Below are 20812 nucleotides of genomic sequence, written 5' to 3'. Positions count from 1 at the left end.
ATTATGTTGGCGTTGTTTTCACGGTTTTTGTACTTTCATTGCACACGTATAAATATTGTGTATATAAGTAACATAACAAAGATAGATGGGGTAAGTACAGGGAACCATAAATTAAAAAAAATAAAATAATAACAATCTATAGAAAACCGTTGGGAAATCAAATATTTGTCGAAATTAACCTCTTCGAAACGTTATGTACCTACCCCGTATTATGTATGCTGTATATTTATGCTATATTTTTGTATTCGGATCATTTGATGAAAAAAATAATAATACTATGCACAATATATAAATGTTATTTTAAGAGCAATTTTACAACGATGATTGTACCGTTTACAGAATTGGTCCGAAATATGCAGCACCACCGACCGCATAACAATAGTATGAATCGATCTTTATGAATATTAATTATTATATTGGTCACTTACGGTGGTAGTTCAATGTTAATTAGACGTCCAATGCATTTGTTTACACCACTTTTAACAACACGTCCAAGTGTATAAATTACTGTTTGCCACCAGTTGTATATTGGACCGGGGAGGTTTAAAACGGGGTTTTTCTAAAGCATGCATGCATACAAAGCTAATATTTAACAAACGTTATTGATTATAACGAAATGTTTTTAGAAAATTAATGTTATTTCAAAATAAAGAATAATTAAATTATTATGTTATTTGTCTTTCATTTCATACTTTGTTTAATATCCTAATCACTTGAAATATCATGCAGGACAACATCTGTCGGGTCCGCTAGTATTATATATATTTTTATGCATTTAATATTTATGACCATCATGTGATAAGTTATTTCATATTAAAATATAAAATATTATCAACGAGGTCAGTACCTAATGTATAAGTAGATGCATACAATTTGCATTTTTAATTTTTCATATACGGTTGAAATTCAAATACGGTTTTACAACGAGGATTAAGTTTTAATGGCAATATAATATGAGCATTTGTTGTTCGTAACGCTCAAGTGTGGAGCACTCAAAAATGTTCAAACGCTATGTAAAGCTTTTGCAAAAAAATAAAAAGGTTATTGGACAAAAGTTCGTTGATTATTCGAGTTTAAATTTCTTTTTATCTTTAGTCGGTAATTTTACTTTTTAATAAATGAATATGCACAGTAAGTATTGTAGTTAAAAATAAAAAAGAAACAAAAGGAAATTTTAATAAATTATTAGTCGGACAGCGATAATAGTTCCGTACTGCCAACAACACCACGACCGACCATTATATTTATTTTGTTCGTTGTATTTCTTTTTTTTTGTTACTATCACTTTTTTACATATATATATAAAAAGCATTGCTTGTTCCCAAAGAGTCGACTTCCTGGAGTTTTTTTTCTGTTTGTAGAGATGATAATAATTATTATTTCCATTATTTAAATTTCAGGGTTTATCTTTTTCAAATAATAAACTTATATTAATTATATAGCATTTTTAATAAGTATATACATATAGTTTACCAAACCAACATTCGGTTTTTTAGATATTTTTATGGTATTTATATATATAATATATTAATAACTACTTGGACTTTTTAGACTAAAAAAAATAACAGCAATACCTATTTGGTTGACGATAAAATAGCTAAAAAATGTTGTAATTTCTTACTAATCGTATTTTCAAACATTTCAGTTTGAGATATATTTTGAAAATAGTTTTATTTATACATTTACGTTACGAAACGGGTTGCAATCACATTTTGTAGGTGCCTTATTTGCTGCAATTATAATTCTTTGGAATGTTATTTTATCGAACTTTTTGCAGCAGTGATATTGCCCAACGTAATATTATTTAATATTATGATGGTATGTGTCGATTATCGAGCAAACGACAGATTTTCGATTCGGACTCGTTTCGCGCAGCCATAAATAATTCAGTGAGCACCGGTGGCGAGAGAAGAGAATTCACATAGGTTGTTAAAAAAAAAAGGGTGGAAAACGTAAGAAAGAAAATAAGAAGTCACAGCTTTGGTGGACGTGCACGCGACCCTTGGGGGTTTACTCAATGTGGTCGATCCCCAGTGGTTTACTCCGATGCAAAAATAGTAATAAAACAATAATAATAATATGAAAATACTAAAAATAACACCACGATAGTACAGCAAACTAAATCTCTCATGTCTCAAATATTATTATAATAATAAGATAAAAAAAAATGTTAAAAAGCGTATTCTGTGTTTCTTGTGGAACACATGCGCGTACTTTGTGTGGCTTCATATTCACGATTCACGGCACCGGATTTATTGTACAGCGTCCGAACATCGTAAACTAGGTTAAAAAGAAAAAAACATAAAATTCACCGATCTAGTCATTTTTTTATTATTTTTTTAAGATTAAAAAAATTCACATTATTTTTGAAACTATTTTTTCGGTTTATAAGTTATAGTAGATAATAACATCTATAATAATAGTAATACCTGCACGTCGTTCAAAACGATTTGCTTTCCAGTTTTCCAATATTTTTCTCTATATTTTTCTTTCAAGTCTTTTACATAATGACAATATTAAAAACTTATATCTATAGACTTAATTCTGTGAACAATAATATAAGTGTTTGAGCGTAGATAACATCGCCTCCGATTTCAAATATCGATTTATGTCTAATTTTAAGCTTTAAAATATTATATTTAAGATAATTTGATAGTTATTACTTATTAGTTATTAATTATTACTTCTTTCATTAACATTTTGAGAAAAGCAAAATTTTTGAATTATAGAAAATTAATAAACTACCTATGGACATTCAAAGTAATTCACGAGTTATCCAGTATCAGTACACTACCCCGTTGGTTGTTTTAGGATTATATAAACAAAAAAAAAATTAATAATTCCGCAAAACGTTATCTTTCCAAAAACATCCATACCACACCCCTGACAACTTCCAACCACATCCGTGACCGCCAATTACTATAACTACATAATTTGATGTACGTGTGCATCATGTTCCCAATAATCCTTTTAATTTATTTTTTCAGCCCTCTCGGTTAATACCACACCATGAACCACCCATAACGAAAAAGTGGTACGTATTCACTGACTTTTTAACCCAAAATCGCTGAAAACGCTTTTTTCTCATATTATTGATTCTTGATAATGCCAACTCTCAATATCACTGATTATATAATATTGTATGTTATATTATTATAATAGATAAACATCGCTTTTATATAAATAGGTATATCTATAGTCACATTGTGACAATAGAATGATGGGCATAAACAAATTAAAATTTGAGTGTTTTAAATTTAATTTGTAATTACTTAATTATCAATTTAACTGGTTTTTATTCAGAATAAGCTTAATAAACAAGCGAGTAACTTTGAATCAAATCTAAGTTACGTCAATTTATAAATAATTAAATCATATACAAAAAAAAATTATTATTAATGATGCATATCTCTAGGCACGTATTTTAATTTTCACTATTTTAAGCTATATTACTGCCTACTGGTAATTTATTTAAATTTAAAAAAAAATAGTAAGATAATAGTATTGCAAATTTCGATAAAACTCTTAACTTAGGATAACTATTAACTTAAACATTTTTAAAATATTTTCTATCAATTTAATTTCACTCAATCAAAAATAATCATTGGCTTCCCCAGGCAGCCTATAAAGCTACGCTCGTAGAGGTCATGTTTTGCCCTGCAGGACGAAGCAATCACGTTCGGGATATATTATATAATTATATTATGATGTTATTTTACTTCCCGGACAAAATCTCGCCAATCATTTATACATTTTCCCGAACGAACGACTGGAGCTATTTTATTTAGTTATTTTTACGACAGCCGGTCGCACATAAACTGTGCAGCAGTCATTATTTACACTATATTTTTGTGAGATACAGGGAAGAGAAAAAAACCTTGTACACCACCGCAGCGCTATTCGGCTATATTTTATTGAACGCCGCCGGTATCCCGTAAAGATCAAATTAAATATTAACAGTGTTTGAATTAATAAAAAAAAAAAATTCAGAAAGCCAGAGACGACTTACAAATGTTTTATAATTCTGGGTGATTAATAAAATATAGGTAAGGTTTAAGGTTTCATAGTTAATACTTTATGATGTTCGTGGACATTCAAATAATTGCAAATCATCATCGTCACGTTTTCTCATAATATATACAACATTATAATATAATATATTATATACCATTATCGGCCGTCGGTGTAATTTGACACCAGTATGAACATTGTAATACATAATATTTGATAAAAATCACAATCAATTCTTAGCCAACTGCAATACAACATCGTCATGAGTTCGCCGATCCTTTATCATTTTGCATTAGCTATGTATATATATATATATCTGATATCGCGTAATTTCCATAACCACATCGTACTTATTGATTATTGCAGATTGCAAACCTGTAGACATGTCGACGAATGTCTTTGAATTATTATTATTATTTTTTTTTTTTTTTGTAAGGGAGGGGAACCCGCGGCAACATAGGTCATTGGGTGTGGGGTGGTACGGTAGGGATTATTTTTTTGTTTGTAGGTTTTTAAGTGGGTAGGGTTGTAACACGTGTTTGTGTATGTGTGGCAAGGATATGTTGCTAAAAATCCCGGGTGGTCACCCATCCGGGAGCTAGCAACAGCGGCCGGTACGTATGCTCATTGCGTTTCCGCAAATTGAGCATACGACAGCACCTCACCAAGCTACCTTGAATTATTTTTCAATATAATAGTATGCATAAAAATAATATTGTACTGATCAATATATTATATTATCAAATTATTATATATAATATATTATATTGTAATCTACATTCACTGATTGTGATCAATCATAGATGCTAAATATTATATATATATATGTGACAAAATGTTACACTGTTTTGAATTAAACAACATGAACGGGTACAAGAAAACTTTAAGCTGATAGGAAAATACACGAATAGTTGTTTCACGCATGAGCCGAATAGCAAAACAGTCTCATCGTCATGTGCATAAAGTATAGTTGATAACAGTTTTGGATTTTATAGAGCTAACTGTGAAAAAAAAAATTATCGATTGGGTTGGGTCAATTTAAAACCTTAAAAATGTGCTATAGCTGAGATTTGAATCATATCATTTGAGGGCTCGCAAAATCAAAACGACATTTATAGTATTGTTCGAGCGCCTCAGTCGATGTATGGCCGATGCGTCTGTGAACCGGTCGTGCCGTTTCCCCGCCCGTCTAGCATGCTGTCACCGATAAGTGAAAACGCACGTCCGCCGTAGACTCTGTGAAACGTTGACCTAGTTAGTTACCCAACGACCTTTGTCAACGTACGGTCCGTCGTTCTGTCGTTGCGCTGGCCGGCTTACGGTTAAGCGTTGCCTGTGCTTTTGTGATCGCGACTTGATTTGCCGTTCACGCGACGCGTGCCGCCATATCAGCGCCGTAATAATCGTATTATAAATATCCGTTGCCGTAACCTCCATAGGCTGTGTTTCGCCGCTCCGTTAATCGTATTATTGTCTTTGATACGGTGCCCGGTCGTCCGACATAGATTATATTCACGTGTTGTTCGTGCGACCTGTGGTGATATTGTTATACGGTCGCTGTTTGGCAAGCAGCTGTGAATCGCCGGTAATGCGCGTGCGTTCGGTTGTGATTGGGCCGAACCCACACCGGTAGTCTCTGATATACGTCATCTACTCATCTTAGCCGCCGCACCCAATGATGAGTGCTACGTGTGGACTCAATCGTCAGTGGTCATAGTGTCGCCGTACCTGTTATCAATTCAGAGTTGGCAACCACCAAGTGATCACCAACGGTCGCAGGAGACGCGCGTAATTATTGTCATAATATCTTGTGTTGTATTATTCTTTATCATAATCCGGTGTTGATTATTATTATGATTACCTATTATTACTATCATATGTGTTGATAGTACTATTTATTATTTACTTATTGATTATTTTATGTTATTACTTATACCTTGTATTCCTATTGATTGGTACTGAGGCGCCGGTACCGAGTCACTAGCGAATGATTATATTATTATTATTTCTTGTATATTTCATCAATAAATTATTGTAGGTGCCTTGCCATACGTGCACGTTATATATCTCAGAGTATAGTTGATGAGGTCTTAGTCTGAAAATCCTAATATCACACTGGTCCTGGTATTCCTTTAAACTGTTGACTTTCGTTGATGTAGTCAATGAAGCCGACCACTAAATTCGTAGGAGCTTCTTGACTAAACATTGGTAGCAGAGCGTGGTTTAATTAATAGTATAGTCACATCAGCGATTGACACCAGTGAATAAATTTGGTTACTTGATTAGTGTGAGTACATGTTTGTGATTTTGGGTTGTTAGTTACGCGTTCTTCTGGGTAATTATTCTGTGTTGTAGTACGCACCAATTGGGATTGCTTCCTTTCTCAGCTCACACATTTATTGTGTATAGGTACTATTGTTTATGCACATTATATAACACCTTATTGCTTATTGGTGTTACATTATTATAGTAAAGTGAGTTTTATATTTAAATATTTTTTAATTTATATATATTGAATTAATATGGTAGAGACAAGCGAAGAAAAGGCTGCTCGTGAGCAAAGACTAGCAGTTAGGGCTAAGACTATTTCAGTGCTTAACCGTGAAGGTACTATTAACCGAATTAAAGCATTAGCTACGACAGCGGCTCGTGTCAATGATAATTTAGAGCTGTTACCTAATTTTTTAATTGCTGCTGGTGATCTGGATTCATTATGGACTTCTTTTATGTCACATAATCAAGCTGTTTTGGATGCATTATTGGATTTGGATCTTACATCTGAGTTCTCTACACATTTAGAGACCGAGATTCGTTCTCTGTACATTAGTGTTGTAACTGTAGTTGAACAACACACACCTAAAAATGAAACTGTGTCATTGGACGGTAGTGCCAATGGGTCCATACATCATGTGCCTGGCAGCACCTCAGTATCCCGTCTACCAGAAATACCATTACCCTCTTTCAGTGGTGATTTGATCGAATGGCCTGTTTTCCGCGACAGGTTTCTTGCAAGGGTGGGTCACATTCCTAACCTGCCAAATATTGATCGGTTTTATTATCTCCTTGGTTGTCTTAAGGGCGATGCTCTTTATACTATTAAAAATATTGCGGTTACGGAGAATACTTATAACCTAGCTTGGTCCACATTATTTGAACGGTATGATAAACCTAGACAATTAGCGTCACTTATTGTGGACAAACTTATTTCAGTCCAGTCTCAGTCTCAAGAATCATTGGATGGACTGAAGCAATTTCTGATCCTGTTTTCCGATCAAGTTGCCATGTTAAAATCGTTGAATATTCCTGACTTGGGGGAGTTCATCCTATTCGCCTTGTCTGTTCGTGGCCTATCGTTGTCAACGCGTAAAGGTTTGGAGGCTGCTAATTCATGTGAATTCCCACTAGTTTCGGACTTGGTCACCTACGTCAAGTCACGTGTTGCAGTCTTAGAAACTGTCACACAATCGAGTAACGCGCGCAGTTACAACCAACCTCAGGATAGGACCAAACCAATTCATCGACTTGACAATAAAAGGTCTAAAGTTGCCTTGTTGTCTTCACACGCCCCGGTCGCATCTATTTCCAAATGTCTTTTTTGCTCTGGCGAACATTCTACAGTTAAGTGTGTAACCTTTTCTGACATGTCTATGGATGATAGATATCAAGCGGCGAAGGACCGTAAAATTTGTTTCCGATGTTTGAATTCTACTCATTGGTCGACTCGCTGTTTAGCGAAGACATGTCCCAAATGTAATGGTCGTCATCATGTTTTACTCCATCGCGATTTTGAAGCTTCCCGAAAGCCATCATCTTCCACTGATCCTCCAGCCGTCCACGTTGGGTCACTGGATCGGCCAACTGTTTTACTCGGGACCGCCCTCATACATGTTCGTGATTACTGTGGTCGCGCCCAACCAGTCCGTGCATTGATCGATTCGGCCTCACAGGTCAGTGTCATGACTTTGGCGTGTGCGGATCGCCTGGGTTTAAAACGTTCCAAATGGACAGTGCCTTTAACGGGTCTTTCTGGTGTTCAAGTTCCCAAGTTGAATGGTGTGGTCCATTGTACCATCGCACCGCGGTATGATGAGAATACGAAAATCCAGGTGACAGCTTGGGTCCTGCCCACGATAACTACTAACATGCCATCTCGTCATCTGCCCAAGCAGTGCAAACTTCATTTTTCGCATTTGGCTCTAGCTGATCCTAGTTTTGATCTTCCGGCACCTGTTGACTTGTTGTTGGGAGCCGATGTGTTTGCCCAGATATTAGACGGAAAACGTGTTGTCATAGACAATTCATTACCCACTGCATTCGGATCTTTATTCGGGTGGATTCTAATCGGCCCTGTCCCTGAACAAGAGCCCGATCGAGTCTGCTCAAATGTTGTGTCACTCACGGTATCACTTGAGAATCTGGTCGAACGCTTCTGGCGTGTTGAAGAACCTGACTCTGCTCCAGTTACATTCACTGAGGAAGGCAAGTGTGAAACCATCTACTTGACCGAACGTGTGCGTGATGATAACGGTCGATTCGTGGTTCCGTTGCCCTTCATGGAATCCGGCAAGGAAGAACGTTTTTTTGGATCTCGACAAATGGCTTTGCGTCGATTCCAAAACCTAGAGCGGAAACTTCAAGCTAATCCAGCTTTGAATCAGGCATACTCAGCTTTTATGAGTGATTATGAATCACTAGGGCATATGTCTATCGCTTCCAGTCCTGGTGACTACTTCATACCTCACCATCCTGTCTTTAAAGGTGATGTTGCAACCAGTAAAATTCGAGTGGTATTTGATGCTTCGGCCACTACTTCATCCAACCGTTCCTTGAATCAGTGTCTTTTTACTGGTCCAAAGCTTCAGCAGGATATTGTTGATATCATGCTCCGATTTCGTATACATCAATTCACCTTCACAGCAGACGTGTGTAAAATGTATCGACAAATACTGGTACTTCCACAATATCGGAAATACCAACACATCTTATGGCGTGTGTCACCGTTGGATGAACTTAAGGAGTACCAACTGAACACGGTTACTTACGGAGTGAACTGTGCTCCTTACCTAGCGTTGCGAGTTCTGAAGGACCTTGCCGACAATGGTTGTGCAGAGTTTCCTGGTGTCAAACAGGCATTAACTCACCAAACTTACGTTGACGATATTTGTGTTGGCGCCGACAGCACAAGCCAACTGTTGACATTGAAATCTGACTTGAAATCTGTTCTGAGTACCGCTGGTTTTGAGCTGAAAAAATGGTCTAGTAATGATCCTCAGATTCTAGCTACTATTCCACAAGATGATCGTGTCCAAGGAATTTTACAGTTCGACGACCCTGAGGCAGGAGTGGTCAAGGTTCTCGGTTTAAATTGGGACTCTTCCGAAGACACTTTTGGCTTTGAAGTCTCTTCTTCGTGTGATGTCATGACCAAACGCGCCGTTCTGTCAACCATTGCCAGAATCTTTGATCCAATTGGCCTTATTGCTCCAGTAATCTTCTATGCCAAGCATATATTGCAGAAAATCTGGAAGGCAGGTTTAGGTTGGGATGCGCCACTTCCGTCCGACTTGACTGAGGATTGGAAAATCTTTGTCCAAGATCTCCATACATTGACTAAAGTCAAGATTCCGCGTTTTCTGGCTACAAAAAATGGTTCCCATGTCCAGCTCTGCGGCTTTTGTGATGCTTCAGAGCAAGGCTACGCAGCAATCGTCTATCTTCGTTTGATTCAGCCAGATGGATCGGTCTCCATTTCCCTTCTAGGGTCCAAGACAAAAATGGCGCCCATGAAGAAGATCACTGTACCTCGACTTGAATTGTCTGCTTCTGTTCTATTGGCACGATGGATGGGTCGCGTCAAAGCGACACTTGAACTTCAACTCGTTATCACTAATGTTTTTGCCTGGTCTGACTCACAAATAGTTTTGTCTTGGTTGATCAATCCACACTCCTTGTTCAAAATATTTGTCTCTAATCGAGTGCACCAGGTGCATCAATTGTTACCATCGTGTAAATGGGGATATGTACGAACTGACGATAACCCGGCTGACTGTGCTTCGCGCGGAATGCAGCCCTCAGCCCTTATGCAGTTCCCCCTGTATTGGTATGGGCCTAAATTTTTACGTCATTCTGAAGATACCTGGGACCTTTCACCTTGTATAATGTCCTTAGAAGAACTGCCTGAAACAAAAGGCGTTTCCTTAGCTGTGCAACTCGACACCGAGGGCGAATGGTTCTCACGTTTTTCTTCATACACCAACATGCTCAGAGTCGTCACATGGATGCGTCGTTTTATCGGATTATGTCAAGGTAAGACGTACTCCAATGCCTTTCTATGTCAATCGGAATTGACTGATTCCCTAACAGTTCTTGTCAAAGCGTCTCAATTACAGACACTGGGGAAATTGCTACACAATGTGCAGCATGATCAAGCGCCACCTCGAACATTTGCAGTGCTCCGCCCATTCATTGATCCATGTGGTTTGATTCGTGTCGGTGGTCGTTTGGCACATGCTGATTTAACAGAAGCTCAAAGGCAGCCAATATTACTGTCGAAGACATCTTATCTTTCGTTACTTATTGTCCGGCATTGGCACCTTGTGACGTGCCATTCGGGACCTAGAGTTATAACAGCTTTAATCGCTCGTCAATTTTGGATTGCGTCTGTGCGGTGCGTGATCAGGAAAGTCATTGGCTCATGTACCATATGTGTCAGAGCAATTGCTCAAACTCAAACTCCCCTCATGGCTGACTTGCCCGCGGTACGTGTTCAAGCTTGCCGACCGTTCTCCCGTGTTGGGATTGACTACGCTGGTCCCTTGCCAATGCGCGAATGCCGCTTGCGGAAGGCAAGACAATATAAAGTGTATGTCGCTGTATTCGTATGCATGGCCGTGAAGGCGGTGCATTTAGAAATAGTATTGGACTTGACTACTGATGCGTTCTTGGCCGCATTCGATCGTTTCGTTGCGCGACGTGGTCTTCCTCACGAAATATTTTCAGACTGCGGGACCAATTTTGTTGGAGCGTCAAAACAATTGCGTCAATTAGTGAACAATCCTGAAAATCATCACAGACTGTCTTCCCACTCTGCGTGTACGTGGATTTTCAACCCACCAAGTGCTCCGCACTTCGGTGGATTGTGGGAAGCTGCCGTACGCTCGTTCAAGACTTTGTTAACCCGTGTCATGGGTAGTCATACTCCGTCACTCGAGGAACTGTCTACCATTCTATGCCGCATCGAAGCGATCTTAAACTCGCGGCCACTCACTCCGATGTCATCGTCGCCTCTTGATCTCGGCTACTTGTCTCCGGGACACTTTTTAATTGGACAACCTCTGCTCGCTGTTCCTGAACATCATATACCCGAGGACAGCCGGAAAATTGTCAACCGTTGGAAGTTACTTCATCAGTTTCACCAGTCGTTTTGGCGTCGATGGTCCAGTGAATACCTGTGCTCATTACAGACACGAACAAAATGGACAAACAATGTTCCTAACGTCAAAGACGGAGACATGGTCGTGATTAAAGACAACCAGAGCCCTCCTACAGCTTGGCGTCTAGGTCGGGTCTTGAGTGTCATGCCTGGAGCTGATGGCGTTGTGCGTGTAGCTAGAGTGTTGACGGCCCAGGGTGAGCTTACCAGGCCAGTTGTAAAATTGGTGCTGCTGCCCACAGAGTAGTTGCCTTTTTTTTTTTTTGAATTTGAGTAATTTCGTGTCCCATGTTATTTATTTGTGCTTGCTGTGTCGGGGTAATTGAGTTATTCTATTCCTTAGTGTCTGCCTGCTGCTCACCAACCATTCTGGATTGTCAGGTTGACCACATCAATTATACTCGGGGCACACCCTGGCAAACCAGGTTAATTGTTAAACTTTGAATTTTATTTATGTTATTACTCATGTGTTATTTATGATGTCATCACTTGTATTCATAATCTCAAGATTTTGAGCTATTGTACTATTATCTTATTATTTTTTTTCGTACCAATGTCAGGCTCCGCGACCGTTGCTCGTTCTCAATCTTCAATGCTCCAGCGCCTGCCACGTCTCATGAAAACCAGGGCTTTTCATTGGGGGAGGATGTTCGAGCGCCTCAGTCGATGTATGGCCGATGCGTCTGTGAACCGGTCGTGCCGTTTCCCCGCCCGTCTAGCATGCTGTCACCGATAAGTGAAAACGCACGTCCGCCGTAGACTCTGTGAAACGTTGACCTAGTTAGTTACCCAACGACCTTTGTCAACGTACGGTCCGTCGTTCTGTCGTTGCGCTGGCCGGCTTACGGTTAAGCGTTGCCTGTGCTTTTGTGATCGCGACTTGATTTGCCGTTCACGCGACGCGTGCCGCCATATCAGCGCCGTAATAATCGTATTATAAATATCCGTTGCCGTAACCTCCATAGGCTGTGTTTCGCCGCTCCGTTAATCGTATTATTGTCTTTGATACGGTGCCCGGTCGTCCGACATAGATTATATTCACGTGTTGTTCGTGCGACCTGTGGTGATATTGTTATACGGTCGCTGTTTGGCAAGCAGCTGTGAATCGCCGGTAATGCGCGTGCGTTCGGTTGTGATTGGGCCGAACCCACACCGGTAGTCTCTGATATACGTCATCTACTCATCTTAGCCGCCGCACCCAATGATGAGTGCTACGTGTGGACTCAATCGTCAGTGGTCATAGTGTCGCCGTACCTGTTATCAATTCAGAGTTGGCAACCACCAAGTGATCACCAACGGTCGCAGGAGACGCGCGTAATTATTGTCATAATATCTTGTGTTGTATTATTCTTTATCATAATCCGGTGTTGATTATTATTATGATTACCTATTATTACTATCATATGTGTTGATAGTACTATTTATTATTTACTTATTGATTATTTTATGTTATTACTTATACCTTGTATTCCTATTGATTGGTACTGAGGCGCCGGTACCGAGTCACTAGCGAATGATTATATTATTATTATTTCTTGTATATTTCATCAATAAATTATTGTAGGTGCCTTGCCATACGTGCACGTTATATATCTCAGAGTATAGTTGATGAGGTCTTAGTCTGAAAATCCTAATATCACACTGGTCCTGGTATTCCTTTAAACTGTTGACTTTCGTTGATGTAGTCAATGAAGCCGACCACTAAATTCGTAGGAGCTTCTTGACTAAACAAGTATTGTATATCTTATGCGGTAACATAATATTTTTATCGAATCATAAATATGTCCGTAAAGGTTTTCTAAATTCTTGCAGATCATTCAAACCCATTCAAAGGTTCGATTTCTAATGTTTAAAAATGAGAGACGAACACGACAATTGGAATTCATCAATATTAAAAAACGGAATACAATGCCGTCCATAATACAGACTACAAATGATAGGTAAATATAATACATATTTTAATTAATAATTATTTATAATTATAATATTATGTAGGTACTACCTATTGATATTATATTATAATTTATAATTTTATTATATTAGTATAATTGCCATAACCATGCACAAATATCAATTTTCCACAGGAATTCGTTGAGGTTTAAATAATACCGTCACCATGTTAAGCTCATCTAAAATCATAATAAACGTGCCTACAATATATTATATTATTATAATTTTAAGAACGTCAAACGATAAGTGGATGTATTATTATAACTATTATCTCGAGTTAGTCACGAAATCGTTTCTTCACAACTGCAAAAAAACCACGAGACGATCCAACTCTCCGGCGTCAATGATCATATATTTTATATTAATTTATTATCATTATATTTATATATTATGCGCATTATGTAATCTATTGGCCAGTAGTTCCCAAGCTGTGCACCGTGGCTCATGAGAAATTATTTTTGATTTTTTTGTTAAATTTCAAATTGAATGTCATGGAAATGTGAGTCAGGATTTTCTGCTTACACTGTTACACTGAAACTCTAAATTGGGCAATTCAACGTCATCAAATGAGAACTTAACTTCCAACTTACTCTGTTCGTCTAAAATAAAACTTAACGTTGTCAAACTTTTCGAACACAAATATCCACACATTACATCGCATTACCTACAATTTACAAATCTACAACATTAATTATTATTAAAATATAATATTTTGATCTTTATTATATTTTTCAAAATGTCTTACAAGTTTAAGTATACGCTTTTAGTTGAACGTATGCTTAAAGTGATTGTTTTTTATTACGTTCAACAAAAAACAAAACGAAAAAAATTTTATAATTGAATATCAATGGGAATTAGTGTTCACATTTTTCTGTCGTATGGTGTTTACTGCGCAGGGGCGTCATTCATTTGGGCGAATAACCCAAAATTTACCTGAGTAGAGCTGTATCATTTGGGCGAGAAATTAACCGATCGTTTAGATGAATTTATAAATTATTGAATAATAATAGGGAAGTAACATGTTATATTTAACATATAATAAATACGATCATATTAAATATGAGTTAAAATTAAAAAAACTAGTTAGGTACTATTTTTAATAAAATATTATGACAATATGACAATTTATATGAGAATATATAATGGATATGAGGTACCATACTAATAACAAATTATAAGATAATAAATTATATATGACAATTACAACATAACACATTTTTAACCATATACCAATTAGAATTAACTGAAAGTCCTAAGTCTCTAAAAATGGGAAGGAAAACGTATATTATATAGTCTATAAATTATAATCAATATGATGACTAAATATAATATTGTGATAATTAGTCATAATTTTATAAATAATTTTTTAGGAATAATATTATATAACAATTTTTTTTTTTAATAACTCGGCTCGCCCAAACGATGTATTAGATAAATTAGGGGTGTGTGTACATTTCGCCCAAATGATGTATATAAATTCGCCCAAACGATATGTTATTTTGGGTTATTCGCCCAAATGAAAGCCGCCCCTGCGCAGGGCACTGTAGCTGAATTTGGTCCAAAAAAGGGCACCTCTGAAAAGAAAAAGTTTGGAAACCACTCTATGTATAGTGTTAGTGACTATATTGTGCGCGCATTCACTTACGCGTATAATTATATTATATTTGATACTGATGATTACGCTACGGAATATAAAACATAAAACAGTGTCCACCCGGTGTCGTCTGTTTTATACATGACACGCGCACATAATCGTAATAAGAATATGTTATGATAGTATCAAATGGGTAGATAGGTACGGTGCTATTATATTAGCGTTACGGTGGGGTCGAATTTTGCGGACCGAAGAGGAAAGGGTTTAGTTAATTTCCCAAACAGTCTCCGCGCACCGTCCTGTACATAATTAGGAAGTTAACCCGTGCGCGAGCGTTCTTCACACGCGTGAGAACAGTTAAAAAGTTTAATTCGCTCCTATCGCTTGCAAGGCGTGTGTGTGTATGTGTGTGTGTGTGTGAGTGTTAGTGGGTGGGAGGGGGGGGGGGGGTAGTTTTATACGCGCCCATAACAATCACAATAATATAGGCAAAAGTCGTACAAAGTGTACACACCCCTCTGACCCGGTTTCGACTCTTACGGCTCACGGTTTTTTTAAATGTACCGAAAAAACAGACAGAAAACCGTTTCGTTTTAATTTATTATTTAATTATTTAAATGGCTGCCGCCGTTTGACCGCCAGAACAGAATTTTTATTGCAAACCACACCGCCGGCTAAGCTTGATTAAAATTATAGAATTTCGCATTCGGTCGTCAATGACAGATGCACTGAAATGCAATCATTATTTTTAACAGTGCTCAGGCCCTACAACTGCAAATTGCGATAGAATATCGCATTACTCGCGTTTCCGTGACAAAGTTCGCTCGTGTGTACGACATATAGTAATATATTATAATGGTACTTTATTGTTGATAATATCTCAGAATATATGTTAACATATTATTTTCTGTGATAATATGCTGTGCGTGCAATGTGCAAACGATTGGGTTATCTCGTGACTTTTACTGCACAATGCACACGATGCACTTTTTCGGAATAACACAAACCCATAGGCATGTCAATTATTATCAGGTACCTATATATCATACGTAGTATTTAAGTACTATTACGTATACATTAACAAATTATTTATACTAATTATACTATATTTTATTGAACGATTCAAAATATCAAAACGTCTTTGTCGCTGAAATTGAGTATACACAAGTTATTGCAGCGTTTGCATTTTTCGATTCCACTTCGAACTGGGGGTGTAGTGGCCGAGCGGATTAAGGCGCCGGTTGTGACGCGCACCGTCGCCGGTTCGAATCCCGGTCACGGGCGGCATCGCTTTCCGGGCAGTTCACGATGTTTGGGGAGAGAGGCCGCCCCCCCCCTCCCCGGGCATGGCAAAAACCTACGGGTGTTCGCTAGAAATTCTGCCAAATAGGCGTCCGAACTATAGGCCTTCGTGCATACTACCGGACATAGCTCCATACGAAAAAAAAAAACTTCGAACTGTACAGTCCGTATGACCATCATGTGGTGGTTATGTTTCCATTAATATAAAATATAACAATATGTCGACGTCATACTACCTTTGATATTACCATAAAAAAAAAAATTGTTTGCAATAAATCTAACGGTCTATCGCAATTCCACCGAGTCGTGTGGACATAATTATTGCACTTGCAGGCAAATTAAAAAAAATCACTATTTTACTCAATGTTAGTAGTATTATACTTTTTTCAGTATGACATCCAACAGTTTTTTTTTTTTTAAATATGATTTATATATTATTTCCGTAATTGAATATCATAATAGGTACATAAATTATTGTTTTATAATTCTATATTATTCGACGTTCGCATAAAACTAATTTAAATAAAACAGTGTTTCATTATGAGAATAAAAAAGTATTTAGTAATTAAACTTTGATAAAACATATTATCCGTGACTTGGTTAGGCACGTAGTCGTACGCTCAATCTGCGGAAACGCGCTGAGCGTACGTACCGGCCGCATTTGCTAGCTCCCAGATGGGTGACCACCCGGCGTTTTTAGCAACATATTCTTGCCACACATACACTAACACGTGTTACAACCCTACCCACTTAAAAACCTACAAACAAATACACAAAAATAACCCCTACCGTACCACCTCACACCCAATGACCTATGTTTCCACGGGTTCCCTTTACAATAAAAAACCACATACTTTTAGCCATCAGGCATACTACGTTATATACAATCATAGGTATAGATTTGTAGTTTAATTTATTGTACAGTAAAATTAATTACATCGCAATCTCGGAGGAAAATGTTTTTTTATTTATTTATTTTTTTTTAGTTAACTTTGTAAGATGAAAGGAATCATTTCCAATGTGATTGATTTTAATAAATTATAACTTTATTATTAGTATATATATATACGTTGAAAATATAAAATATATACCCTTAAATGGAAAGATTTTAATTAACCTATTCGAAAAATTGATTTCATCAAAGTAAATAGTTTTAATTGGGGTTTTTTATGTTATGAAATAACAAGAATCATAACAAATCTGTAGCAAAGCGGATCGAAGAACTACTCTGTTCTTCTTCTTTCCATGTTAATATCTATAGGTATATAAATTAGATTAGAAAATTAACATAATAATAAAATATATTAATTAATATAAATTATATATACATATTATATTACAAGTATATCAAAGTCAAGACATTAAATTAAATACATAATAATATATTAAGTAGTCAAAAACTCAAAAATTGAATGACCACATAAACATTCTTTATGGTTCTTGCCACTTTGGATAATTGTATTTCAAAACCTTAACAAAATTCAGTAATAGATTTCTTGTTTACTTTTTAACGTATAAACATTTCAAAAATTACCACTAAAAACCAAGAATATCGCTCGGTCATGAGAAAAACGATTATTTACAGAGGAGACATTCTTTTAGCATACATATTTTCTACTTTATTATTTTAGGTTGCATTATTATTTTGTAAATACCTATGTGTGCAATTATAATTATAACATACAAAAGGCCAAAAGGTTTGTGTATCTACAAGGCTACAAATAACAATTTTAGAATCAACAACATTTTCTAACTTTTTAATTTATTTCGCAGTGGTATCTAATATATATAACAGTTGCATGACAACTAAGCAAGAGCATCAAGTTGCGTGTTTAATCCTGAAATTATTTTAATTGTGTTATTCTAATCGCATAACTTTTGATAAAAATTACTTACCTATTGTACTTTTAAGCATGAATTGTAACATTCTTCGGTTTGAATAATAGACAATAAAAAAATAGGAATTTCGACGATAGGTCAACACTGAAAAATTATTATCTGTGTATAGGTAGTAATTATTACTATATTAGTTTTTCAATACTTTGGAATTGAGTTTTCGAGAGATCCATCAAAGTTTTACCTTACATATCGATGTGTATTTTTCTTTGACTTTCGTTTCGTTTGAATTCAGTTGGCCACGTGATTTCTTTGAATTCCTTAACTTTTCAAAGGAACGTTAATTTAAACTCCAGAAGTTGTTAAAGTTTTTTAATATTTATTTTAATGATCAGTATAGATTGATTTATATATGTACTTAGAGATTCATCCTTTAAACTCAATATTCAATATCTTCTACAATTAATCAAATACATCATGACGAACTTGAAACGAATAGTTTAGTGGAGACCTAAGAATAAGTGTACAATATAATATATATGTATACACACACACTTACAAGAATTGCTCATCAGACAGCTTTCTGTACTTTTTTCAACAGTGATTTATTTGTTATTTGTTTTCTAAAAGCTGAAAATGTTGCATTATTACCAAAAAATAAAATAAAAGATTTTTCTTTTTGTGCAATTGAGTATTTTCATTAAACTGATTGCACATAAATGTATTTTAACGATATCATAAATCAACTATAAACTGGAGTAAATCTGATTTTCCACCCATCTTAAAGTTATCTAATTGTATGAAGTAATAGTAACTATGAAAAAAAAAAAAACAATTAAATCTTTATAAATATTTTGTTCCTTAGTACGCTTTATCCATAATCACTCTTTTCCAACAAGTATGTCACAAACTATTAACTTTCTCGGTATTTAGTGATTTTATTTATCTGTGTTCTGGTAGCTGAGTAAAGTGAAATTGAATTTCTGAGATTTAGAATTAGAACCTTTGACAATTTCTGTTTTATTCAGAACATAAAATGGTACGGACGGAGAATGGAACATGGATGGAGAACAAAATGATTCTTTCTGTTTTTTCTTTGCATAGCGTTTTGGCACAATTAACCAAAAACAATTGCTTCACGACCAGTGTAAGTACAGTTACCTACATCGAACAAATATAATATACAATAATATATACCACATGAACAATAAACTTACGAAAAAGTTGGATTTTTGTGACAATCGTGTAGGAAATGTTTTAAAAAATATTGTCTCAATCTGAGTACATTATAAGTTCTCGTTTAACGTCAAATTTAGATTTCAGAAATAAACACTACGTTTACCGAAAAAACTTTAAGTGAAACACTTTAAGACACACTTTTTGACAACGGGTTCTTACCAATAAATAAAAATGTATCGTTGAACAACTGACCATCAATAAATGATTGAATAGAATTTTTTCTGGATTTCCAACAAAGACGGCAGTAACTCAACCTTATTTTAAACAACGTCTTCGGCCGATGTATGATACCACAACCAACAGCTTCGTTGGACATCTGAACAAAACAGTAAAAAAAATATTATTGAATAAAAATGTAAAATTGAGTTACTTCCTTCTTCGTTGAGAGTGTCGATATTATAAAATAAAAATAAAAGTGTGTCATGAACACATGTATTACAAACGACGTTACACTGAAACCATGCAGTGTTAGACGAAACACAATAGGACTTAAACTTCTACAACGCAATAACTGAAATAACGCTAAATAAGGTGACGTTAAACGGAGACTTACATATACATGCAATTATATTTTTTTAACATTATGACAATAAGTAAATATATCTTACAGGTCCATGGAAGCGATTGTTATTGAAATCTAACGACGGTAATTCGATTGCAATAAAATATTAAATGTGTTACTATATTGGAATGTACGCTGAGTACGTATAAGAAACTGTATATTGATTTCTTGCAAAGACGTCTTGAAGTGGGCCGACAACGGCAAAGAAAATTTGACCACATCGAGGTCCTTCGCCAAAAACTTCCAATATAAAATGAAACAAAGTCGTCACTACTCCTACACACTATTCCGAGATTGAGTGGGCGCAGGGCTACAGACCGTTTCAACCACGAAAAGCTGCATCGGTATAATAATACGCGTCAATACTGCAGATATGGCCTGAGGTCTGAATTTCAAAACGAAAATAGCACACAAATGTTTATAGCTTATTTCCGATGAAATTATATTATATTATGAATTATATTATTATCACACAATGTCACAATGTGATGATATTGTTATTTTTTTTATACGTAAGTTTTAACATTTTGATAATGTACAAAAAAAGTAACATTCAAACAATTCTACATCATATTATCTTTAATATTATTGGTGGTTATGACATTGGTCACAGATTTTCATAATATTTTAAGTATTCAACAACAACTTCGGTTTCACATTATCCCGCTAAAATGACTCCGGCTACAAACATTCAACTATTTTCATTAGTCTGAAAATATGCTGCATGGTGTTTTAAATTAATTGAATACTATAATTTAAGAACCAAATCTAGGACCAGACATGATTCCAAGTGTTTTTAATCTTTTCAGATCTTAAATTGTGTTGTAGGCATATTTTAAGGTACTTGGTGATGTAATTATATAATAGTTACAAAAATGTTCGAACC

The 20812-nt window shown here is 35.9% G+C and overlaps 1 protein-coding gene across 1 annotated transcript; it reads left to right on the top strand.

Moving 5' to 3' along the window:
- Positions 1-5139: 5139 nt before the first annotated feature.
- LOC149059032 (uncharacterized) lies at positions 5140-20267 on the top strand. Its single transcript, XM_089220304.1, has 3 exons — positions 5140-13175; positions 13256-13383; positions 19975-20267. The coding sequence occupies exon 1, from the start codon at positions 6534-6536 to the stop codon at positions 11688-11690; it is 5157 nt and encodes a 1718-aa protein (XP_089076430.1). The 5' UTR covers positions 5140-6533; the 3' UTR covers positions 11691-13175; positions 13256-13383; positions 19975-20267.
- Positions 20268-20812: the final 545 nt, after the last annotated feature.

This window comes from Diuraphis noxia, unplaced genomic scaffold, assembly GCF_037042655.1.
Source record: "Diuraphis noxia isolate RWA-SAM2 unplaced genomic scaffold, SU_Dnox_SAM2 contig0002, whole genome shotgun sequence".
Lineage (NCBI taxonomy): Eukaryota > Metazoa > Arthropoda > Insecta > Hemiptera > Aphididae > Diuraphis > Diuraphis noxia.
Note: the sequence above shows the minus strand (reverse complement) of the source record. Positions and strands in the feature narration are given on the sequence as shown.